General features: G+C 40.3%; 1 protein-coding gene across 8 annotated transcripts in view; it reads right to left on the reverse strand.

The window, feature by feature from the left end:
- Positions 1-26,993, reverse strand: part of FNDC3B (fibronectin type III domain containing 3B) — a 409,006-nt gene that overhangs the window by 136,406 nt on the left and 245,607 nt on the right. For all 8 annotated transcript variants that reach the window (XM_060640759.3, XM_060640755.3, XM_060640756.3 and 5 more), the window contains 2 exons: positions 15,385-15,628; positions 11,119-11,409 (listed from right to left, as the gene is read on the reverse strand). In XM_060640759.3, coding sequence (XP_060496742.1) covers positions 11,119-11,409; positions 15,385-15,628 — 535 coding nt within the window. The remainder of the gene's footprint in view (positions 1-11,118; positions 11,410-15,384; positions 15,629-26,993) is intronic.

The raw sequence follows: 26,993 nt of genomic DNA on the forward strand, positions 1-26,993 counted from the left end.
CTAGTTAGCTTCTCCACTTGGGGTAACTAACTGTCCTACAGCAAGTAATATCAGTGCTGGCAAAATAAATACAGAGAAGTTGTTGTTCACCCAAATCACCTCCAGCTAACCTCTCTCCCTTTTCCCCCCAGCACTAGCAAAGTAATGTAAAGCAGCCAATATGTTGGGCAGTTTCAAACACAGAAGCAAGCTCGCCTGTCAGGCTCTCCCCTAAATCTCAGAAGAGAATCCAGTCCAGAGAGGAGGCAGAGGAAAGATGAGGGGAGAAGAATGAAGTTCATTCTTGCTCAGAATTCAGGTAGTTTGTGGGTAGCAACAGTGAGAATTTGGGGGGGGGGGGGACTGCATGCTCCGCAGAATCCTCTCGTGTATCATGTCCTTGGCACTCAACATTACTCAAGACTGACCCAGAATGCAAGGTGCCTTGGCCCTCGGCACTCAGCGGGGCATGATCCCAGGCTGGGGTTCTGCTAACATGACCCACAGGAGGCAGTTCTCATAAGCAGACAAATGTCGTGGTCTTTCTTCATCCACGCTCTGTAACACCTGCAAAGCACTTAGTCCCTGAAATTATATTGAGAGCTTGTAACAGCCTATGAATTAAGTGTTATTAATTACCCCCACTTTATACATAAGTGAAGAAGCTGAAGCTTTGAGAGAGGAACTATCTTGCCCGAGGGCACACACCTCACAAGTGGCAGAGCTGGGACTAAACCTAGAACTGCAAGGTCCCAACTAGTAAGTTATTCTGCTTCTAACACATTCTGCTTCTGACACATTTGTGATGATGACCTCTGACCCAGTTAAATTCAGAATTCAACTTCGCTAAATGAGAGAATCACATATAAAAGCTTCAATTCGATAAAATTGAAGGTTACATATGTACCAGAAAAAAAGCATGTCATCACTTATATCTGCTATTTAAAGGGTTCTTTGGAATGCCATGTATTTTACCAACATGCATTCTGAGGTCATCTAAACTGCCTCTATGACCTGTTCCCAAGAAAGCAAAAAGACAGTGAAAATAATACAGGTTCACGGAGTTAAGTACTACATATGGTACAAACAAATCAAAATTCTGCCTTCGATTGCCTGGTGAACACTCATTTCAAAAGAAAACTCAAAGAATGTTTTCACGTGTTATTTGTCTTTTTATAAGTAAGTGAAAAATGTGAAGCTTCAAGTATGATTTAATGGGTTAAGACTTCTTAAAGTGGGGGCGCGCCTGGGTGGCTCAGTAGATTAAGCGTCAGATTTCAGCTCAGGTCATGATCTCGCAGTTCATGGGTTTGAGCCCCACATCGGGCTCTGTGCTGACAGCTCGGCGCCTGGAGCCTGCTTTGGATTCTGTGTCTCCCTCTCTCTCTGCCCCTCCCCCGCTCACACTCTGCGTCTCTCTCAAAAATAAACATTAAAAAATACTTTATAAAAGACTTCTTAAACATGACATGACAAAAATATCTCATCCTGTCTATTCAAAGAATCATGTAATTAACATCTTGAAAACATTCCAGATTGCAAGAACAATACAGGGGGGTCGGAAGAGGGCAAAAGGCAAAAAGAAAGTGATAGGACTTGATAAAGACGCCTACATACTCTACTCATGAGCCACAATTTGGGCCACCCTCATTTCCTCTTTGATGAGCCACACATGTGCCTTTGCACCAGTCAGGTAAGTCAATACCTCTTTAAGGAAAAAAAAAATCAGCATACTGGAATCTTAACAGAAGGAAGAGTTATTCATTGTTTGATTTCTCCAGCTCTGGCCTTCAGAAGATAATGCCCAGGTCAGAAAGCACATGTCAACAAGCAACACATTCCTTCTGAAAACTTTGCCTTATATCCCCGGGCTTGTCTCCTTTTCCCACCCCACACGTAGGCGGTTGTTGTAGGAAGTCTGCTCAGACCTCAACCAGCATCACTCAGAGGCCTCGAAAACCCAGAGAATGGATCTGGCAGCCCACATTTAAAATGGAAAACAGGGTGTTAACTGCCCAGTTTCCTGCTAGAAAGAATGTCTCTTGCATTTTGAGCCAGGGGTCCACATATCATCCTTCAAAAAAAAAAAAAAAAAAGTTATTCGGGCTTGTTTGGACTATTTTCACTTTCAGACTGTACTTGGCAGAAAGATGGGTGAATTCCACTGACCTGAGCTCACTTTTAATTTTTTTCATGTTTTCTTGGTATTTTTGCCATGCTTAGGATTTGTCCACAGCTGCAGACAAGTGAAAACACACAGGATTTATCTGCAGCTACAGACTTGAGAGATGAAGCAGTGATGGAAATCCATCTAGAAACTGTCCATTTTCAAGTACAGTGAGGAAAGTGCATACTGAATGAAGGAGAAAAGAAACACCCTACTGCCCCTCCACAACCAAACTGTCTTCCAAAACACCTTGTCTGAACATGCCTGAGAGGACATGTGCTCAGGAGATAGAAAAGGTTGCAAGTGAAAGAAGACAGCAGCCACTTGTGAAATGAGCAAGCCCCACGAAATATCTTAAACAGAAAAGCACCCGTGTTATCTTTTATAGGGAGCCAAGACCAAAAGAGATTCCAGAAGAAAAAAAATCTGCCTTGACTCCCAACATTCCAGACCTTATTAACATTGGGTTCCTCCTCCCAAACAAAGAGGACCACTGTCACCGTGCACAGGTGGATGCAGGCACCCCCTCCTGGAGCCCATGCCATCCAGCAAGAGGAAAAACCCCAAGGACTCCCAAACTCACAATCTCAGAGGTAGACAGGAAAACACCATCCCGAATTTACTACTGTAATTCTTATCTGCAGAATGAATAAGCTTTCAGTCTAAGTTTGGGTAAATAGATATTGAGGTCAGATCCTGGTTTCTGAGCAGTGATAGCAAAATATAAAAAGAGAAAAAAAAGTCAGGGAGGACCAGCTGAGAAGGAATTAGAATACAAAAACCTAGTAATGAGGAACACTGCTGGGGTCAGAAGGCAATCTGTGATGTCTGAAGGACAAAAGCACAAGAATAATGCTTCTGTCACTAGCTTCTAGAGTTAAAACAAAAAAATTATGACTCCATGTGGTGGAATTTCGTCTAAAGTATAACTGAAGCTTTGGATTGTCAACAATTCAAAGGCCAAAGGTCAAATGCCAAAAGTATGCCGTATCCTCATTTTCTTCTATATTTGGAATTCTTACCATTTTGTCCCGATTTTTTCCCACACAGCCCTGAAAGTTCTACAGGTCTCCACATCGGCTACTACCTGTATGTTAGCAACACAAATGGAACTCTACCAACACCGGTATATGTCTATAGGTATACAGGTATACTACAAAAGGAATAGGCTTCAACTTAAATCAAGTATTTTAACTAATGCCTCCCAGATTACCCCCCATTTTAAAATCTCACTTAAAAATTGCTTGGCACTCAAAGGGCTGGTGGCTCTCAAATGTTACTGTGCCTAATCACCACCTGGAGAGTCTAGGGAAACACAGATTGCTGGGTCCCGCCTCCACGGACTGTTGGTTAGGTCTGGGGCAGGCCATGAGGGTACGTATCTCACAAGTTCCTCCATGGTGGTGAAGCCACAGGTCTGAGACCAAGCAGCCAGGGTCTAGGTGAGGGATTAACCTCGGGGAAAGCCTTGTGGATGCTAACAAGTACCCAGGTCTCCCACTCCAGCCATAGCAACACCAACTCTATCTGCTTTCAGGATATGTGTGGGTGCGTGTGCACACGTGCACAGGAACACATATGATAGAGGTATGGGAATAAGGATTTGTATTTAATTGGGGAATCTACACAAGACTGTTTGAAAAAGGAAGATCTACTCATGGATAAATTTTGAAAATCACCGACCTTAATTCACTTGTTCATTTTACTAAAGGAAATCTGAGGCAGGGTGAAATGACTTGTTGTGTATCATATGGCCCAAAACATATTCTGTATTACTATATCTTACAATTCCATATGGTTTTAAAATGTTCAAGTAATGAGTGAGAAAGAAATCTCACTCCTGCAGTAGACTTAGGGATGAGGTAAAGGTCAGCAGTATCAACTGCATGCATGACATACCTCTACACACAGAGTAGAGACTGTGACTTAGCATGTTTGATGTACTCTCTTTCCCTCTCCCTGAACCACCCCAGACACAGACATGCAGACACACAGACACACGCATGCACACACACACACACACACACAGACTCCCCATAACTAAAGGGATTGCTTAGGTCTTTTTCATATTATTAGACAGTGGGTCCTCCCCAAAGTTTTTATTTTCCACTCTGGATTCAAACAATCTTTCCCAAAACAACACCAACAAATAACCTTTTCCTCCCTTCTGAGGATACAAGACAGTAGGACTCTAACCCTGATTAAAACTTGGAGGATTTCAGTTTCAAACCTGTAACCACGGGGTAACTTCTTTAATGTCATATGCTTTGGTTCTTATTGAGAATAAAAGGGAAGGAATGAAACTTCCTTCCCACTCAGTGACGAACATCAGTAAGTTCCTTAGTCTCTGTGATGAAACACAAGAGGACAACTTTAACTAGGTCTTGGCTACAGAACAGGCTCAAGGCCTATCAATTGGGCAATGTTCTGAATATGAGGACAAATTTTTCCGTGTCGTATGATTCAGCAATTCCACTTTGGGGTATTTATCCAAAGAAAACAAAAACACTGATTTGAAAAGATATAAATGCAGTCCTGTGTTCAATGCAGCATTATTTACAGTAGCTAGGGTATGGATGCAACCTAAGTTGCAAGTGCGCGCGCGCGCGCACACACACACACACACACACACACACACACACACACACACACACACACACACACTGGAATATTACTCAGCCATAGAAACGAATGAAATCTTGCCATTTGCAACAACATGAATGTCCCTAGAAGGTACTATGTTAACTGAAATTATGTCAAAGAAAGACACCTACTGTATATGATTTTACTTAAATGTGGAATCTAAAAAACAAAAACAAAAACAAAACTAATGAACAAATAAAACCAAACCCATAGATACAGAGAATAGACTGGTGGCTGCCAAAGAAGAAGGGGGTTAGGTGATCAGTGAAATAGGTGACGGGGATCAAGACGTACAAACTTCCAGCTATTAGGCAAGTAAGTTGCAGGGAGACAATGTATAGCATGCTGACTACAGTCAAGAACACTGTATTGCAAATGTGAAAGCTGCTAAGAAAGTGAATCTGACAAGTTCTCATCAGAAGAAAACTTTTTTGTAACTTTGCGTGGTGACAGACAGTAACTAGACTTATTGTCGTGATCATTTAGCAAAGTATACAAATGTCTAGGAGTATAGGGTTGAGCTTTTGAAAGTGTAAGATGGTTTGAGCATGAGGAAGACACTTCTGGCTTACAGGGGAAGGAGTTGAGGGAGAGGGCCTGAAGGGAAGGAGGAAGGCCATTGGGTAGGAGGGGATGTCCTGGATGCAAGGTGATCCTCAGATCACAGGCGGGAGACAGTCACAAATATCCAAGTAACAAGGGCTACCGTTATACTGAAGGGTTAAGAACTGAACTAGGCTACTTTTAGTATTTAATAAAGAAAATTAAAATACCTATTTTACAGATGAGGATAACAGAGATTCTGGGAATACTGAAAGCAAGTAGTTAGCAAGCAACAAAGCTGGATCGATTCTAAGCCAAGTACGTCTGATAACAAAGTCCCAACGTTCTATGCCAACACACCATGAACTCTACAGTAGTTCCAAAAAACAGGAAGCCTACATTTCTCTGAGGGTATCATTGGGACCTTGCCCTGCCTACACTATTTTCCCAAAGGTAAGAGTAAATGAAAGGAGGGGTTGGCTGCACGGCTATATCCCTGAGGAGCACAGTGATTCTTCCTAGGAAGAAGAAATGGTGCAACAGCTCCATGTGCTCAAACAGAAGGCCTGTTCTAGAAAACCAATTAAGAATACAGCATTCGTTCCACAAATATTTGCTGTGTAACCACTATGTGCCAGACACAGTTCCAGGAGGTGAGAATGGTGAATTAAACAAAGTTCCTACCTCCTACTGTGTACAACTTAGCGAATCACACCTACTGTAACCATCCTTGATATTAGGACAGTATTTCTTTTTTTTTTCAACGTTTTTTTTTTTATTTATTTTTGGGACAGAGAGAGACAGAGCATGAACGGGGGAGGGGCAGAGAGAGAGGGAGACACAGAATCGGAAACAGGCTCCAGGCTCCGAGCCATCAGCCCAGAGCCTGACGCGGGGCTCGAACTCACGGACCGCGAGATCGTGACCTGGCTGAAGTCGGACGCTTAACCGACTGCGCCATCCAGGCGCCCCAGGACAGTATTTCTTCATCTTGGCTGACATTCCCAGTGGAGGATTGACGAAAAAAACAAACAAGCAAAAATGAATCCAGATCAGGCAGAGATATTCTGCTTTGGTAGGTCTGAAAATGAGGTTTAGGGATCTGTTTTGGGTTTGATTTTTTGGTTTTGGATCCAGAATGGTAGTTTATTTCATTCTGTCTACTATATTTTATTCAATTCTATTCTTGTTTGCACACTGCTTCATCTGCTTATTCTTTAAATTTTTTTTTAATGTTTGTTTATCTTTGAGAAAGAGACAGAACACGAGTGGGGGAAGGGCAGAGAGACAGGGAGACAGAGAACCTGAAGCAGGCTCCAGGCTCGGAGCTGTCAGCACAGAGCCCAATGTGGGGCTCAAACTCAGACTGCGAGATCATGACCTGAGCCAAAGACAGGCACTCAACCAACTAAGCCACCCAGGCTCCCCTGCTTATTCTTAGTATTTTATTTTTAAACAATATCTGATTCATTTGGAGATGTTTTTCTTTTAAAGCATGTAAAACTGGAAGTTTGCATCTCCTGATTCTCTTCACCAATTTTGCCCATCCCCCAGCCACCTCCCCTCTGGCAACCACCATTCTGTTCTATTTAAGAGTCTGTTTTTGGGGCGCCTGGGTGGCGCAGTCGGTTAAGCGTCCGACTTCAGCCAGGTCACGATCTCAATGTCCGTGAGTTCGAGCCCCGCGTCAGGCTCTGGGCTGATGGCTCAGAGCCTGGAGCCTGTTTCCGATTCTGTGTCTCCCTCTTTTTCTGTCCCTCCCCCGTTCATGCTCTGTCTCTCTCTGTCCCAAAAATAAATAAACGTTGAAAAAAAAAATTTTTTTTAAAAGAGTCTGTTTTTTGCCTGCTTTTTAGATTCCACATGTAAGTGAAATCATATGGTATCTGTCCTTCTCTGACTTATTTCACTCAGCATCATACCCTCTTTAGATCTCTCCATGTTGTTGCAAATGGCAGGATCTCATTCATTTTTTATGGCTGAATAATATTTAAGCACGTGTGTGTGTGTGTGTGTGTGTGTGTATAACCATGATATATATGTGTCATTGGACACATGGGTTGCTTCTATATCTTGGTTCATGTAAACAATGCTGCAATAAATATAGGGGTACATATATCTTTTTGAATTAGTGTTTTTCTCTGGGTATGTAACCTGTAGTGAAATCACTGGGTCATATGGTAGTTATATTTTTAATTTTTTGAGGAACTTCCCTACTGGTTTCCACAGTGGTTGCACCAATTTACATTCCCACAAACCATGCATGAGGGCTTCTTTTTCTTCATAACCTCATTAACACTTGCTATTTCATGTCTTTTTGATACTAGCCGTTCTGACTGTTGCAAGGTGACATTGATGGTTTTGATTTGTATTTCCATGATGATTAGTAATAGTGATCTTTTCAAGTGCCTATTGGCCATCTGTATGTCTTCTCTGGAAAAATGTCCATTTCAATCCTCTCTTATTTTTCATTGTATTGTTTTTCTGTTTGTTGAGTTGCAGACATCCTTTACATATTTTGTATATTAACCTTTTATCAGATGTATCATTTGCAAATATCTTCTCCTACTCAATAAATTGACTTTTCATTATTTTGTTTGCAAAACCCTTTTATTGTGGTGTAGTTCCAATAGTTTATTTTTGTTTTGGTTTCTCTTGCCTCAGGAGACATGTCCATAAATACGCTGCTAAGGTCCAAGTCCAACAGATTATCGTCTATGTCGTCTCTTAAGATTGTTAATGGTTTCAGAACTCACATTTAGGTCTTTAAACCATTTTGAGTTTATCTCTGTGTATGGTGTAAGAAAATGGTCCAGCTTCATTCTTTTGCATATACCTGTCCAGTTTTCCCAACTCCATTTGTAAAACAGACTGTCTTTTCCTCATTGTATACTCTTGCCTTATTTGTTGTAGATTAATTGACCATATAATCATGAGTTTATTTCTGCATTCTCTATCCTGTTGCAGTGATCTATGTATCTGTTTTTCTGCCAGTACCAGACTCTTTTGATTACTACAGCATTGTAGTATATCTTGAAATAGGGGATTGTGATATCTTCAGTTTTGCTCCTTTTCAAGATTGTTCTGGCCATTTGAGGTCTTTTGCGGTTCCATATAGATGTTAGGATCATTGGTTCCAGTTCTTTGAAAAATGTTATTGGTATTTTGATAGGGACTGCATTGAACTTGTAGATTGCTCTGGATACTATGGACACTTTAACAATATTAATCCTCCCAGTCTATGAACAGGGAATATCTTTCCATTTGTTTGTGTCTTCTTCAATTCCTTTCATCAATGTCTTGGTTTTTGGAATCCAGATCTTTTACCTCCTTGAAATATGGTCATCAGATTGGCATGTTTCAGTTAAGGTGGTTTTATGTCTTTTCATACTTTAACAGTTCATTTCTGTTTAGTGTTGGGTTTCCATTGTCTGCATGTGCCACAGTTCATTTACTTACTGGAGGACATCTTGGTTGCTTCTAAGTTTTGGCAATTATGAATACAGCGGGTATAAATACTTGTGTGTATGTTTTTGTCGGGACGTAAGTTCCCAATTCATTTGAGAAAACGAATACTTAGTTTTTAAATCCAATACATAAACCCCTCAGATCCTTACTGAAATGAAGTAGAACACATAATACCCCATCTGATTCTTTATTTCATGACTCACCATGTGGAGAGTTGTAGTCTGAGTGGTTTTGAGGAGGTAAATAATGTGATGGGAAAAGGAGAAATAGACCAAGTTCAGACTAAAGCTGAGATAAAATTTTTTTCCAATTTTGCATCGCAACACACACCGTCCCAGAAGTCCACAGCGAAAGTGATCTCACTGTTAGCATCGCAATAAAACTTATAATAATAATAATGTTTTCTACATGACAGCAAAGAGCTTAAGGTGCTCAAAATAATTATATTCTCATTCATTACACAGAAGGCCAAAATGCTTGTAAACACATGGATATTAGCAAACATTTCCATATAGATTTCAGTGCAAATCCATAGCCTCTCTTCCAGCTAGGAGTATGTTAAAATATAGAGGAGCTTACACTTTTAGACAAATGATATGAAATAACTGCACATAGAAGGAAGATACTTATTTTTGCCATAGTTGATCCATAATTACATTAGTTTTATTTCCTAACTTCAACCCTGACGCATCTTATTTTCCTTCCTTTATCTCTTTGCCCCTTAGATCTTTACTCAAATTTATTCTGACTCTGTTATATATATCTATGTCACCTGTCTTAAATCTCTTTTGGTGTAAGGCAGGGCAAAACTTATCAGAGAATGAATCATGTAATCAAGGAAGTTCAAACCTCCTTACACTCTCTGAAGACTGTTTATACATTCTTCTTCTCTTTTTTATAAACTAAAACTCTCCTTAGAAAAACTTATTTCTAATTTTTTGTTTGAATTCCCTTATATGCCCCTGGTTAAAAATTCTAACACTGATTGTAATCTAATTTCAAACTTAGAAATTGTAGTATCAGTTGACTAAAAATTACTTTATATGGCAGAAATAGGACTATACCTAAAAAGCTATTTAAAGGCCTCTTAAACTTTGGGTTTCTTTTATATACTTGCTTACACTTTAATGACTAAGAATAACACATGATAAGTACATGAAACTTGGAAAATATAGAAAAGAATAAAAGACAAAATTAGAAGAATAACACTTTACTCAGAGAAATTATTATTCACTTTTTACTATACCTTACTATTCCTCTTTTTAATGCTATAATTCACTCATAAATAACACGGGGGGAAACGCTGATGCCAACGTCTGGTCCAACCTACGTGTCCTTGGCCCCAAAAGAGTCCAGTCTTCCGTACACAATCAAACATACTCAACTTCTGTCTTTTTCATTCACAAACACATTCTCACACACACCTAGATAAGGTCTGGTAAAAGGAAGGAGTATATTTAATGAGTGCTATAATCACTTCTGATCTTGTCTTTTATAGCTGCTCATGCCTTCACATATTTATATTTGTTAACTCACCTGGCTTTTTCAAAACAACACCTTACTGTGTTTCAGTTCAGTCAGCTTTCTCTACGTGACTGTATACAGAGCCTGTTTTTAACTTCTTTGGCATCAAAATAGGTTGTTTCTAAATCTTGGCTAAAAACTTCATTTAAAGCACATACACATTCCTCCCCAAATTAACTGATCTACAACCACAAGACTAATCTACAAAAACAAAAACAAAACCACACACACACACACACACACACACACACACACAAACATGTCCTTTTGAGCAGATGTCTCCTATGTAGCAACCTTATTTCTTCCACCTCATTCTTGGGATAGGAGTACTTTATTCAGGATGCAAAGGTGGCATTAAACAAGAATTGAGGCCTGAAACCAAGAAATAGATTACTGTTCCGCAATGATAAATTTCACTACAGAGCCAAGGAATGACGTCTGGTTTTATAAAGTATTATACTGTTCAGATTTAAACCAGCCCTCAACTTCTTAGAAAGACTGTTTTCCTATGGATCTCCTCCCCGCCTGTCTCCTTGCAGTGAACCAAGTTCAGATACTTGTTACTGAGAGTACGTAGAACATCACATGGCACCTGTGACCAACACGTATTTCTGCCGTAAAGTAGTAATAAAAGAGAGGATCCAATATTCTGCTGATCAGAGAAGGTCTAACCAGTCATTCCTAGTAGGAAGACCAACCACCGTGAAATGACATTGTTATGTAAAAGACGTTTCTTTTAGGATGTCCAGGTGTCCATGGTTTTACGCTTTATGGCAAACATCTTTGCACGTTACCTTGCAAATCTGCATCGTTCGACTTTGGACTGCTTCTTGCTCGCCGCTCTGTCTTCTTGATTCCTGGCCCACCACCACTGCCGCCTCCACTGCCTCCACCACCCCCGGCGCTGTGGCCCTTCCCGTAGCCGTTGTACACAGTTGTGCAGTTGCTTTTGTAGATAGAAGAAGGAGGACTGTTGAGGCGGTTCTGGCGGTCAATCTGGCGGTCTTTCAGTTTTTTGTGTGGAGGCTTGCTGTACTGGTCTTCCCGGGTGATGTAGCTTGACATTCCATAGAGTGGTATAATTTCTGAAATGGAGGGTTATGACAAATGCACGCTCAGTCTACAGTTTCGATAATAAATTCTAACAGGTCAAATAACCTGAGTCCTGAATGATGAAGTTTAAAATAGCACCATAGTAAATACCTTTAAAATTATATATGTACAAATAAAATACATGCTTAAAATATTTCCAATTTGGGGCACTTGGGTGGCTCAGACATATCTGACTCTTGCTTTCGGCTCAGGTCATGAGCTCATAGTTCTTGAGTTTGAGCCCTGTGTCGTGCTCTGCATTGACAGTGCACAGCTTGATTGGGCTTCTCTCCCTCTCCCCACCTCCCCCTCCCCTCTTTCTCTCTCTTTCTCTCTCTCAAAAATGCATACATAAACTTAAAAGAATAAATGAAGTAAAATAAAAATAAAATATTCCCACTCATTTCTGACCAACCAAGGAATAATCATTAAAAACCATACAATGTGTTAATGAATGTTCCAGAAATTATGGAAAATGCTGAAGAAGACAAGGTTGCTGTTCATAAAGAGTTCATAATCTAGCTGAATTTATAAAAAATGTCATTCTGTTTCGTCAAAATCACTGTCAAAATGTTTTTAGTTGTAGCATACCAAAAAAAAAAGTCAGAAAAAAACCCAAAATACCCCCATAAACATGTCCTTAGAATCAAGACACTTAAAAATATACTCATCATTATAGACAAAATAGCATTTCTACTCGAAAGAGTGTAACAACCAGAATCTAAAGAGTTATTTGTGGCATCTAAAAGAGCCAACATTTGGGGCACCTGGGTGGCTCAGTCAGTCAAGCGTCCAACTTTCAGCTCAGATCATGATCTCACATTTTATGAGTTTGAGCCCCCGAGTCAGGCTCTGTGCTGACAGCTTGAAGCCTGGAGCCTGCTTCCGATTCTGTGTCTCCCTCTCTCTCTGCTCCTCCCCTGCTCATGCTCTGTCTCTTTCTCAAAAATAATAAATGTTTAAAAAACCATTTTTTTAAATACATAAAAAATAAAAGAGCCAACATTTGACTAAAACTTACTAACACGATGAGATGAAAAATTTCCACTAAAAACACTCAGAGCTCAAAGAATCAGGGGAAACGTTTAAGGAGAAATAGTAGTGGTAAATACAGGCCATCTCTGCAGCCTGGTGCCACACATAGTAAGCCGTGGTCTCAAACTTCTATTCTGGAGTAATCAAGAGGCAAAACAAACGGAGTAGAAAATGTCACCTGGCTTCACTATGTGTATTTTTGTAGGTGGCTCAAAAAAAGAATGGGAGTCTGCAAAATAATTTCATGATCTTAGGAGAAAACATTTTAAGTTAAAAATGTTAAATCGATTAAAAATTAAATTTAGGCCATCAATAAAAATGACAATATATACCACAGAGATTGGTTCCTTAAATGTTTACAATAGAAAAGGGCCCCATAGCCACAGAATGACCAAATAAATTAGCATCCAAACTGAATACTTCTGAGAGTGGAAAGGTAGCATTTCTTTTTTTTTTTTTTAAGTTTTATTTATTCTGAGAGAAAAAGAGAGTGTACGCATGCATGCACAGGGGAGGGACAGAGAGACAAGGAGAAAGAATCCCAGAGATTGAACTCACAAACTGTGTGATCATGACCTGAGTTGAAACCAAGAGTCAGATACCCAAGGGGCTGAGCCACCCAGGCGCCCCTGGCATTCCTAATCATGTCTCCGGACAAGAGACTGAAACCAGGACTATCCTAAGCATACCAGGAATGTACCGTCACCATACATAACACCCAACTGATGTTTCGAGTGTTCAATGGCAAGGCTTCGCTCTTCATTTTTTTTCTGTTCCCATAGCTTAAGAAAGATCTTTAAAAAGCAAATCTTTGCAAGATAATTAATTTGCACTAGAGAATGTGAAAAAAAAAAAAAAAAACAAATAGAACCCTATGCCCAAATAAATTATACCCAACTATACAAAAAGGATGGTAAATGTTTTTTAACTATCACAATGCATCACACTTGAGATTTAAGATATTAACCATGGACACTAACAAAACAATCTTTTAAAGCACACTGAAGACTTTACTCCTATGGTTTAGGAAATTAAATGTTTAAGTTGCTTTTAGATATGCACATTGAAAAGGAAGGTAAGGGAATATATAAATCGCTTTATATCTATAAAGCAAAGGGATTTTGTTTTTTGCTTTCTTTAATATGAAATCAATGAGGCATTTGCATTTGTATGTTATCGTTATAGGTTATCATAATGAAATTAAACCAAAATACCCTATGAAGTGAAGGCACAATTTTTTTTTAAGTTAATTTCATTTTGAGAGAGAGAGAGAGAGAGAGAGAAAACATGAGAGGGGGAGGGGCACAAAGAGAGAGAGACAGAGATACAGAGAGACAGAACCCAAAGCAGGCTCCAGGATCCCAGCTGTCAACACAGAGCCAGCCTGACAAGTGACTCAAACTCATGAACCGGGAGATCATGACCTAAGCAGGAGTCAGACGCTCAACCAACTGAGCCACCTAGGCGCCACCCCCTCTTTTTTTTCCTGAAGCCTAGACACAATTTTTTTCTTAATTCTAATGACCATTTAAATCAAACTATTATCTAAAATTCCAGAGGACATCATTTACAAAACAGTAACTATGTGGCTTCCTAGTAACCTACTGCTGACACAAGGCAGGGCACACAACTCTTCACCAAGCGATCAGTCGCCAAGGCTCCTGGTCGTTAAGCTCAGAGCGAATCAGAAAACTCTGACAATGCTCAAATACTTAATGTACATTGTGTCAAAGCACGGAATACTTTTTCTGTTTTTTTAAAATGACAATTCACTTAATTTGGGGGGGATTTTATCCAAATGTTTTCATGGCATCTCCTCACTAGTCTGATGTTTTGGGGTGTGATGTCTGTGGGCAGGATACAAAGTTACAGATGCTATCACCTCTCCACACCCCACTTACGATAGCACTTGATTCCTGCGAATTACACTAAATTTCTTTCTACTAAAACAAACAAAAAAACCTAAAACAACAACAAAATGCAATTCTATCCCTAAGTTAGAGGACAGTCTGCTTTTTATTAATAAATTTTTTTTCATTGATATATACATATATAATTGATGAGAGAAAGTCAGGGGATAACTTACTCTCAAACTCAATAGCATAACAGCAATTCTCATATTTGAACCAATGTAAAAATATATTTGAAGTAATAAAAGGCTTCAATTCCTAGAAGAAAATCACTCTGCAAAGTCTTAGACATTTAAGTCTGATTTTTACCCTCACTTACCTGGTTTCTTAGTATCCACTTTGATAGAAAAAGGCTTTAGACTAAACCAACACCAATGCCAAAACTACAAAGACATAATGTGTGAGACTCCCTCATTTCAAGGTGAGTATCTGGCTAACAACCAGTGAAAGTGTGGCCACGCAAATGGTTACTCTTCACGTAAAAACAGGCTGCAGGAGGACCACACGGAGGAGATTCTGAGTTCTACCAAGATTGCAACCTAGAGCATCCAGGAATCAGAAAGATTACTGAGACCTCAGAGTCTTCTATCGTTGGAAATTGGGCACAAAACACTTAACTTCTCTTCTACTTCTAGACCATTTCTACTTCTAGAAATAATGCAGTTCCATCTAAGGGCACTGTCACTTAAAAATATGTAAACGGAACACAGGAACATACGACAGATCACTTATTTCTTACTAAACTAAGATGTGGCTACCCCACTCCCTGCTTTTTGTGGGGTGGGTGGATGGGGGAAGAATTTTGGAAAATATAAAGAGCTGTCCCCCACAAAGTAATCTTTTCAAGACACGCTTCGGGACAAAGGGAGCTAGGAGTTTCCCATGAGCTTTCTACAGCAGGTGGATCCTCTCCTACTGTGCTCCTTGCAGAAGAAACAAAGGGCTGGCTCTCTGGTTCTCCTAAGCTACTTCTGTGTTGTAACCAGTTTCAACAGCTCCCGATGCCAGCAGCAATCTACTCACCTTGCTCGCCGTATATTGTAGGGGGAATATGATGCTGAGGGAAAAACTGAGGCGGCATATCTCCAGGTCCGGTAACAGGTGGGTAGTAAGCCGTGTGTGAGTTATGAATAAAATGGGGGTGGTGGGTCAGGTAGGGGGGTAGGTGATGGGTTGGAGACATGGCCGAGGGGTAGCTTGGGGGGTAACACTCAGGAGACTGGGGTGTGACCACCACCCGGCGGACTCCAGTATTGTCTTCAATCACCTAGAGAAAACAGCAGAAAGAAAGAGTTTCGTGTGTATTATCAGCAAACATCCTGTGAATATATACAGTATTTAATTATTTCCCTGAATTTAATTTTCTCTCCTCATGAGGGAAAAAAAAAAATTAGTGCATGTTGAATTCTGCTTCTCTAATTCAACCAGCTAAATGAGTTTTAGAAACAGTAACATTTGACAATGAAAATGTATGAAAGTAAACTTTTCATCAACCACGTGATTCTGATTACACAAAACTCTTCGGAGAGATCAACAGCTTGATCATAAATCCTGTTTGTCTCATAACATTTTCCAAGAAGACACGAAGACTTCTGAAGACTTCACCGAAGACAGTGAATTTAATTTGTGATTAAGTTGATGTGAGGAATGACTTTGAATGTAACTAATGGCTCAGTGGTTTTCCAGAAAGAAGAGATTTCTGAGTAACAAATGTGCTTCACAGGGCACAGCTTTCCAGATTGGCCTGATGGCACTGGACTCATTACGGCTTTAGCACGACCATTCCATTTGTACAAGGGCAGAACATTAACTTCAGAGGCCCTAAGAGTACCAAAGTTTCATTTAGTCTGGGACACCAAGGACACTGATGAAATGGGGGGATTCCAAACAGTAAAAAACTTGAACAATACCAAAATCAAGATGGACACCTGTGCTCCCAAGACATCCTGACAACGTAATGGGTGTGGTGAAGGCAGATACTATGACGGGGACCTGCCATGAGCAGAGTGAGCCCATCAACACTCTGTCCATACTTTCTCCAAAGCCTTCCAAGTTCCCCCAAGGCAGGTGGCTAAGGCTGTTCAATGACAATGTTAACTGCCTGTTTGGCCAACTCCATGCTATCTGCTTTAAAGTGTTTAAAAGGAAACACTTTTGTTGAGATGCAAGCTAAGAAATAACCCAACAGATACTATAATCAAGCGGGAAAGCTGAGGAGTACAGAGAAAAGCACAGGGAAAGGCAGGATCGGGGGGCTTCGGGGACCTGAAAGAATTAGTACTATTGTGACAGCGGACAGAAAGGCCCTTGGGTCAGGGCCATGCAAGGAAGGGGACTTTCAGGGCCAAAGAGACTAGCTGCTCTAATCAAGTATTTAAGACAATCAGGCACACACTGGTAGGATGTTTGCTAAATACATACATACATACATACATACATACATACACACACACACTGAAAATTAAACTTGTATTTTGGAATGGATTTCTCATTATACCTCAGGAGGCTGATTACAGGCCAAAATAAAATGACTTAAATCATGTCTAAAACATTCTAATAAAAAAAATTTACAGTGAAAGCTTTGTTTTTTTAAAACACTGCTTGATACAAAATGGCAAGTTTAGGGGCGCCTGGGTGGCTCCAGTTGGATAAGCATCCCACTTCGGCTCAGGTCATGATCTCACGGTTTGTGGGTTCGAGCCCTGCATCGGGCTCTGTGCTGACAGCTGAGAGCCTGGACCCTGCTTCTGATTCTGTGTAACCCCACCACCCCCTCTCTGCCCCTCTCCCACTCGTACTCTGTCTCTCTCTCTCTCTCTCTCTCTCTCTCTCTCTCTCTCAAAAATAAACATTAAAAAAAAATTTTTTTTAAATGGCAAGTTTATCAACATTAGTCTGTACTTGGGTGTATAAGATAGGTCTCATTTGAATTAATGGCCATTAGTCTTTATGTTAAGAAAACAAAAATCTTTATGTTTATTAATGAACTAATTAATGTAATAGTTTCAGAATTAACGGTCATGTTAACAGTTCATTAAGAAAACAATATTAACTCCTTAAAATTAAGATTCTGAGTCATCCTCAGACATGGGTTTTTATGTATTTTTTTAAATAAATGTAACCTCTTCTGGGTTCTGGCAAGCTAATTACATTAACCTCATTTATGAAGGCATGGCTGCCGATTTACAGGTAGATGTGAAATGATGCTTAAAACTGTGACATTGGAAATTGTAACACACATGTTAACATCTTCTGTATTATCTAAAATAACATTGGTAGCACACTTTGTACAATTTTTGTACAAGTACAGATTTTTCCTTCTATCTGATATAAACATGCATTATTCTATAGTATCTTCTTTCTCCCCCACTCTGCCACTGGCTATTAAGACAAAAGTAAGGCATACTCCAGATGTTCCTCTTTCACAGAACCTTTATTCAATCCTGTGCTAGACACCGGAAGGTTCAAAGAAGCAAAGTATTTGTTTTCTTGAAACTTGCAACATCCATTATTTTCATTATTGTAATACTCCCAATAGTCAACCAGCCCCACAGACTCAACCGAGGTAGTAAAACCAGGAACAGGGTCCTCACTTAATGTGAAGAACAGTGGGCTTGTAAACAGGAGCAGTTACAGTGAAAAGAAATTATTTTCATTTTATCATGATTTTTGACTTGTTAAAATAAAGCATTAAAGAGTTGAACAAGAAGCACTAACAAAGATAAGAATAAGAATTCTAGTAGGGGAAAAAAACCAAAAATACAAGACAACTAAAAGATGATCTTTTTACCACCATATTTTGTAAGAATAAGTATCACCACTAATTCAAAAAATTAGTAAATCTGATGTATAAATTACCCTTCACAAAACAAAACAAAAAAAAATACGTTTCTAGTTAGAAAACCAAGTAGCCTTTCGAAACCACAAATTGCCTGCATGTATGAAAATCGTTTCACAGCCCCATTTTTAATTATCTTAAATTATTCTGTGGGATTAGTAAAAGACATCTATTTACATGTATATGAGTAATGGGACGCTTTCAGAAACCTGATCCCTTACCTAAAGTCAAGGCCTACCTCACCATTAAAAATATTTTCAAGAAATGAAATATTAATTCTCAAATAATCAGAAACACAAGTCAAAGTAAAAACTATACGGTGAATATTTTGTTCATTGTTCTTCTGTAACACAAACTGCAATGCATTTAATTAACAAATTTAGTCTGGAGAAGGAAATTCTGCCAATGTTCCCCCAGAGAGTGAGAAAGTCCAAGGAGCAATAACAATGCACAAAATAATAAACAACTGAGGAAATGGTGGTAATACCATTCTTTGTTTAAAAATTAGGTTCATAAAGAAATATAACTAGAGAAGAATTCAGATATTAGGAAGAGTTCAGTCCTAAAACCCTGAGACAATAAAATGCGCCTTCACAAGTGACAATCAAACGGACAGATTCATTTGCTTTTATAGTGAATGAAATTGTGACATTGTCCTGACACAGACAAATCCCCTGTATTCAATTCAACAATCATTTCCTAACACATACTAAGAGCTAAGCACTGGATGTTCAAAAGTGAAGAAAAAATTGGTAGGATTCATGTCTACAGTCTAAGAATAATATAAAGAGAAAAATTACACTAAGTCCCATAAGTGCTATTCAGAAATCAGAATACACTACTGCTTTTTCCAAAGTCACAAATTTTCAAACATCACTCAACTCTTTAAAAAATCTAGTATTCTTCATCTAGATTTTTTTTTTCTAGCTCTGTGACTCAACAGAGTAGTCACTTACATATCTTTTCCCGAGAAGCACAGACCCTTAGAAAAGATCATTGTGCTAGTTTCTCTATGGGCTCAATTGTGCACTCCCTCCCTTTCACCGATTTGTACACTGAAGTCCTAACTCCCCAGGAGCTTGGCATGTGACTCTCTGGAGACAGGGACTTTAAAGAGGTAATTCAGGTAAAATGAGGTCCTATGGGCTGGCCCTAATCCAATATGACTGATACTGCTGTAAGAGGAGCAAATTAGGACAAACACGCAGAGAGAAAACCATGTGAGGACACCGAAGGAAGATGGTCACCAACAAGCCAAGGAGGGAAACCTTAGAAGAAACCAAACTTGTAAGCCTCCAGAACGGTGAGGAAATAATTCCTGTTGTCTAAGCAACCCAGTCTGGGTGGTCTGCTATGGCAGCCCCAGCAAATAAACACACCACCTATCAGAGCCTGACAGCAAATACGAGCTGGTTGGATTCTCAACCGCGTCATTTATTCTGCTCGATAGACATTCACCGAGAAACTTCTACGTGCCTAGCTAGTATTCTTGCTAACCTGTGGCCTAGACACAAGGATGAGAAGCTAGAGAACAAGGTGTTCACAACAGAGAGAACCTTTGTCCTACTGCACAAGTGTTTTTAAAAGTATGACCGAGGGAATCATTAACACAGAATGATACACAGTGTGGAGGCAAGGGCAAGAGCGGCGGGGGGTGGGGGTGGGTAGGGGGGGTGCCGGGGGCAGCCTGCGGAGGGAGAAGAGAAAGAAACCCACAGCCCAGTGCCTCGGTCTGCCAGCTCCCTGACATGGATTGTCTCATTTCACTTCCTTCACTCCTGCAGAATTAGATATGAGCATCCCTGCCGCACACGAGGAAACCAAGGCACAGCAAGATTAAAATGTAGAACCGGTTCGGCTGCAGAACCAGATTCTCACTCGGATCTGTACTCCAAAGTTTTCGTTATGTGGAGAACTATACAGAAGTTAGGAATGCTGAGAAACAAAGATGTAGATACTGAACCGCAGCAAACAGAACAGTTGGGTTATTAAGAGATGTGAAAAGACTCAAGACAAACCAGCATATACTGTATTGACTACTTGCTGCTCTAATACCCTCTATCTGAAATAAGGCAACGCATGTTAAGGTCCTGGAACAGTAACGGGTACATAACAGAAAACTCCTACTTAGCCATTACTACTATTAATCCTCCCACCAACCCTGGGAGGCATATCCAGTTATTCCCACGTTAGAGATTAAGAGGAAGAGGAAGCTCAGGAAAGGGTCAGCCAACCGGCCTAAGGTCAGAGAGCTAAGGGGGAAGAAAGGGACTGATTTTGAGTCACAGGCTCAAAATGGGTCTCGTGATAACACTTACATCGTGAGGGTCTTTTCTCATAGCTAACAGAGAAAGAAGGTAAGTCCCCCTTACTGAAAGAAAATGCTCCACGGGAAATTTTTGTTAACGCCTCAGTTTCTACAACCCTCTCCCTTCTACTTCTGGGTTGCAAGCAACAACACTCAAGAGCTTACGTGGTAGGAAACAAAAGAAAAAATTTCAAAGGCTGTTCTAGGTGGCCAAGGATGATCCAGGAAGCAGGCAGAGTGGACGGCCCGCGGACACACATGAACCCACATGCACGCAGGCCGGGTGTGAGGCCGGGCAGCCAGTCTGCTGCAGTGGCCAGAGCACTAAGCTGACCACACACAGAAAACTAGGACCCAACAATTTTGTGAAACTCAGGCTCCAAACCAATTCCTAACTGCTGCCGACATACCTGAAGTGGGCTCCCAGGCCATTCCACGAAGTCTCAGCTCAAAGAAGTCTCAGCTCAAACTAAGCACGCAAGCAGTGAACAAGGAGAAGAAAAGTCCAAATAGTACACTACACTTGCATGGAAAGAGGAATGAGCAGGCAAACAGTCTAGGCTTCTCCCAACCAGACCGGGGTCTACCCGTCCACCAGCACCTCTGTCCTGTAGCATAGGTTGTATACAGATCTGTCTCTTGCGCCCAACTGTAAATCCCCCAAGGACGCCTAGGCACACAGGAGGTTTTCAATAAATGTTGGCTGAGAAGAGAAGAGAGGGGAGGGGAGGGGAGGGGAGGAGAGGGGAGGAGAGGGGAGGGGAGGGGAGGGGAGGGGAGGGGAGGGGAGAGAATGAAGGGAAGGAGCAGGGGAGGGGGAAGGAAGCGAAGGGAAAAGAGAAGAAGAAAAGAGAAGGAGGAAAGAGAAGGAAAGAGAAGGAAAGAGAAGGATTTCTCTTAGACTTGAGGTCTAGCAGGACTTATTTACATATCCACTATCAAATTTTCCCCTTAATTCACGTAAATATGACATCCTACTCTAAAATCTCAGTTAATCTAAACCCAGTTAATTCCCCACTTGTCATTCCTGAACCTCTTATTCTGAATAAATGTGATTTTTACCAAAAGAAAGGCACAAAAAAAATGACACATTTCCAATATAAGTTCTACTTTCATTGCAAATGCAGCTGAGGAATTTTATTCATCACCAACCAGGAGTACAAAAGTGTTACTTTTGTTCTCACGTTTCCTTCTTGCACTAACCCCTCACTCTGCATTTTCTAATATAGTGAACAACATAAAAGAGGAGAAAAGCAGGCCTGTTCTTCATGGAAGACAAGAGACCTGAAACCTAATGACCATCCCTTCCCTAGCCCATCCCCTTCTTGCTACCCTGGTGGAAACTATCCCCTTCATCACCCAAGTGCCATTAGAAGAAAGTGAAAACTGGAATAAAGGAACATTCAAAGAGTAACTGAGCACAGAGTTATAGGAGCAAGGTGTTGTTCTATTTTATAGATGAAGTTAAGTTACTGGACTTAAAAATGGTGGCAGGATCGAACGTATTGCCCAAATCTCCTGACTTACTTTTTCCTGTCTTTTCAAATTTAAAGATTACAACTGTGGTTGAAAACACCAAACCCTACTTCTCATTTTCCCTTCTCCTATCTGTAATGGCTAACACTGATGAAATGTTATTTGCTCCTTCCAACATTCCATCATCATTGTACTTTAGACAATAAACCCTCCAGGTTTAGCACCAGATCCTTTTGACATACAACACTCTTGGTTTTGTAGCCAAAAGGAAAAATGAATTACTGGTGATGTTTCTAGGTTTCTAAAAACCCTTTCAATAACGTCTTAAGATTGTTCTGCAGTATAGTTATAGGTTGATAATAAATATTCTCCCCTGAATCAAGAAAAGTTCCAATTATTTTTCTCAAACAATTCTTGTCAATGGTAAGTAAACAACCATTTCATCTGCTTTACCAAGAACCAAAGGTTTTAAGAAATAAGGGTGATTCATGAATCAACAAAAACTCCCATTTTTACCTATACACTCAGTTGTATCTATAAATCTTATGTTTTCCATTGGTGCTTGCTTATTTATTTATTTATTTATTTAGAGCACACTTGAGCAGGGCAGGGACAGAGAGAGAGCGACAGAGAGAATCTCAAGCAGGCTCTGTGCTGTCAGTGCAGAGCCCCATGTGGGGCTCGATTCCATGAACCATGAGACCACAACCTGAGCCAAAATCAAGAGTCAGACACTTAACTGACTGAACCACGCAGGCGCCCCAGCGCTTAATTTTTAACCCACATGGCCAACTCCATGCAACAGCTAGGTATAGGCTAAGCCGGAAATGGGTAGATCCAGATACAAATCTGAGGTTGCTATATAGGGGATCACAAGCTGAAGGCATTATGTGGCATTTGTCCTTTTCTGGGCATGAATCTTTCACACAGGCCTGCTCCAGAGGTGATCAGCATAAGAAGATACTGGCATAAATAGTAACCGCCCTTCTGCCGGTTTTCAGTATGCCAACACCTTTATACACACAGGAACAGGCCAAGCTACTCACACTTACGTAAATCTTTAATCTCGAAAAAACGCCACTGAGGCACATACATGTAAGTAAAACCAACTTTCAGTTCTTTACTAAACACACCTAAGTCTATCTGGGTTAACTACCCAGTGATTTATAACTAAACCCCTGAGAGCTGGAGAGGATGATGGAAACAGGTATGTCGTCCGTAGTATCTCTTTAACCCATCACCTTCAGTAAAGCCTGTAATTGCTGTAGTTGAGGGGACACTGGTAGTAAATTAAGACCTTTCAGGTTTTATAAAAAGGATGCCCAACAAGCTGTGAGAAACATCTTAGGAGCTGCAGGACCAAGTCCAGCTCTATCTTACCACACTCACTGCCCCACCTGAGGATCCCACAGGGATAGAGAGGTCCTTGCTTAGAAAGAGCTAAGATCTCAAGATACTGCTCATGGCCAAGACGCCTCTTCTCCACGCAGAAAGCAAGCCCTGGGCAGTGATGCTAAAGGCAAAATGGCAAAGTGATCGGTTTGGTGTAACAATTAAAGGTGACAGTAACAACTCCTGTGATCTGTGTATCATTTAATAGCTTGTAAAGTCCTCGGCACAGAACTTAACTGTTCTGGCAACATCACAGTCCTAAATTCAAGGTGAAGTACCTCTAGGAGCAATTAAGTAACTTAACCTATGGGGGGGTCAAGGTTCATACCCAAGTACTATAGAAATGCTGTGCCTTTTCTATATTTTGTTGTATGTCACCAACCTAAATACGAAAAAGAAACCACATCTGAAGATCAAAAATCAACTCTAATCTTCCCCAATATCTGTAAGCACATAGCACACTAGAGAAGTGAGAACAATTATATCACAGAATTTCAATCAATAAAATGGACCAAATGAGTATTTCCACTAAATGGAAATGCTATTTTAAGGAACAGAATATTTGTCAGAAGACAAACAGTAAGTAGAGATCTGATGGTGTTATCTGTGCCAAACCGAGATGATTTTAATATATTAATAAAGATATCACTACAGGAATCTGTAGGTAGTCACTGTTTTTTTCAGCCCAGGCCATCTCCATGGATCTGCATGGAAGAGAGAGCCAATCACATCTCTCCACTCCCGTGTCTCAGACACACTCATGCCCATGGACACATAGCAGGATTATTCTAGAGTGTATCTTTGAATTTTGTGTATTACGTTTACAAATGCATCACCAGTCCACCATCGGCTTCTACAGCACGAGGATTAAGAATCTGGGATGATATTCAGATCATATTTATCACAGAGCAAAAGAACTATATTATTAATGTAAATCTAAGTTAATAAACCAGATGGATTTCAGAGTGTGCAGGAATATAAAATCCACCTAACCTTAATAAGCTTCTGTACCCAACAAGTGGAGCAAAGGTATTTTTCCAAAAACAGTTGTTACGTATGACAAATATGGGCTACTAACTTAGAAACACAAATAATTGTCCAATGAAGTTAAATATAATGTGCATAATTTAATCCTTATTAATGATTCAGAAATCATTTCTACATGTGACACTGTCTCAATATTAGTGTTATGAAAATCAGGGCATCTGCCTGGCTCAATCTGTAAGGTATGTGACTCTTAATCTCAGAGTTGTGAGTTTGAGCCCCATGTTGGGTATGGAGATTACATAAAAATAAAATCTTTTGGGGCGCCTGGGTGGCTCAGTCGGTTAAGCATCTGATTCTTGATTTTGGCTCAGGTCATCTCACACTTCGTTGAGATTGAGCCCAGCCTGTGTCAGGGTGATGGCCTGGTGCCTGCGTGAGGATTCTCTCTCTCCCTCTCTGCCCCTCCCCCACACATTTGCACAAGAACATGCACTCTCTCAAATAAACATTAAAACTAAATACACTTAAAAAAAAAATACAAATACTATCTTAAAAAGAGAAAGAAAAATCAACTATCATTTTTCTATAGAAGTAACACATAGTATTCTAGTCAGCATTTTAGTCAATAGAATGCTAAATACCAAAGGAGTAGGTCACACCATTTTGGTAATGATTGCTTATGGAAACTTAGCTACATTCTCACTTGGGTCTCCTTTTTAAGGAATAATATGAACAGTAGAGGTGAATCATCTAATTTAGATCAGAAAAGAACCTCAGAGATCCTCAAACATTTTCCTTGCCCCTCCCCCTCTACAAAATAAAAATGATGCCAGCCAGTCAAAGTTTGAAAAATGCCTCTTATGTGCTAGACCACCTTTCGAGGAACTAGAGACCCAGGGATGCACAGGCTGTGCAGGAAGGCCAACAATCACCAAGTAAGAAAGCAAGTGGAAGGCCCAAATAAATAAAACTATTCCTAAAATCACACAGGCGGTTAGACGCAGAGCCCGCTCATGCTCATGTTTCCTCCTGTTAAACCCTGTGCTCTGCAATGCCACAATGTCAGGATCTCAGAAACAAAGGACAGAAATCCAAAAGAAAAGGCAGAACAGGGAGACAAAGAGAAGGCTCAGAAAGAGGAAACTCGCACAATGCTTTGAGGGAGGGTACGTCTTTGGCACATTAATTTACCACTGCCAACCCTGTCAGTAATTGATTCCTCAGACAAAATAGGCCATAAAATGAAAAACAAAGTGGCTGTAAATCTGTTGATAATGGAATTAAAACAGAACGGACATATAAGTCCTCTGCTCTTTTCCACAGAAGCTCCCAGTCGCCATGCACGCACTCTGTTCATAGTGGAACATTTTCCTAACTTCCGATTTTAAAGTCTTTTTTTTTTTTTTTTAACATTTATTTATTTTTGAGAAAGAGAGAGAGCGAGCGAGCGAGCAGGGGAGGGGCAGAGACGGAGACACAGGATCCAAAGCAGGCTCCAGGCTGTCAGCACAGAGTCTGACACGGGGCTCGAACTCACAAACCGTGAGATCATGACCTGAGCCAAAGTCGGATGCTTAACCCACTGAGCCACCCAGGCGCCCCTAAAGGATTTAAAGTTTTGAAAGAGCTTCCAATTCTCTTATGACTGGCCACCACATGGGTCTGATTCTCAGTCTATCAGGGCACAGGGCAATCCTCTATTCTTGCTGTTCATCATTTTCACAAGGTTGAAGGTGGAACCCTGCATCGGTTTAGTCCCAGGTTATAACTACCAAAGGCAAGCAGTCGAGGCTAATGTTTACAGCTCTCAGCTAGCTTGGCTAAGCAAAATGAGAAAAAGCATTCCATGTCTTCCACCTACCAGACCCCATTATTTCTTCACAGGGGCTCTGATTTGTGGCCAACTCTTAAAACAATCCCCATTGGAGAATGACCAACCAAAATGTACATGTATTTTCAATAGATTTCTTGCCTCTCCCTGGTCAAGGGAAATGGAATATATACAATTTCAACAGGTATTGAACCCATTAACTAATCCCCAAAACAATGAAATGACGGAAGGCATGTACTTGTGGTATAACAACAAGAACATTTATTTTGACCACTATTAGAAGTTTTTAAGTCACATCAGTTAATCTGGAAAAGAGTGGTTTCCCAAATGACAGAACATTAACTTGGATGTTTCACATTTTCTTTTCATATGCTTAAATCTTCTGGTCTACATGAAGTCTTTCCCGTAACAGTTGAAAAATGTTTTATAAATTACTATGGAAGCATGGAAAATAAAACGCAAGGCATCTGCTTAAGAAATTTTTACATATTGGGAGGCCTAGGTGGCTCAGTAGGTTAAGCACTCAACTTTGGTTCAGGTCATGATCTCACGGCTCATCAGTTGGAGCCCCGCGTCAGACTCTGTGCAGACAACTTGGAGCCTGGAGCCTGCTTTGGATTTTGGGTCTCCCTCTCTCTCTGCCCCTCCCCCACTCACACTCTGGCTCTCTCTCTCTCTCTCAAAAATAAATGTTAAAAATTTTTTTTAAAAAAAGAAATTTTTACATATAAATTATTCGTAAGTTAATGATGAAATTAAAAAATCTGAGAAAAACCACAGCCACGGCCAGTATACAATGC

Source organism: Panthera onca, chromosome C2 (assembly GCF_046562875.1).
Source record: "Panthera onca isolate mPanOnc1 chromosome C2, mPanOnc1 haplotype 2, whole genome shotgun sequence".
Taxonomy (NCBI): Eukaryota; Metazoa; Chordata; class Mammalia; order Carnivora; family Felidae; genus Panthera; species Panthera onca.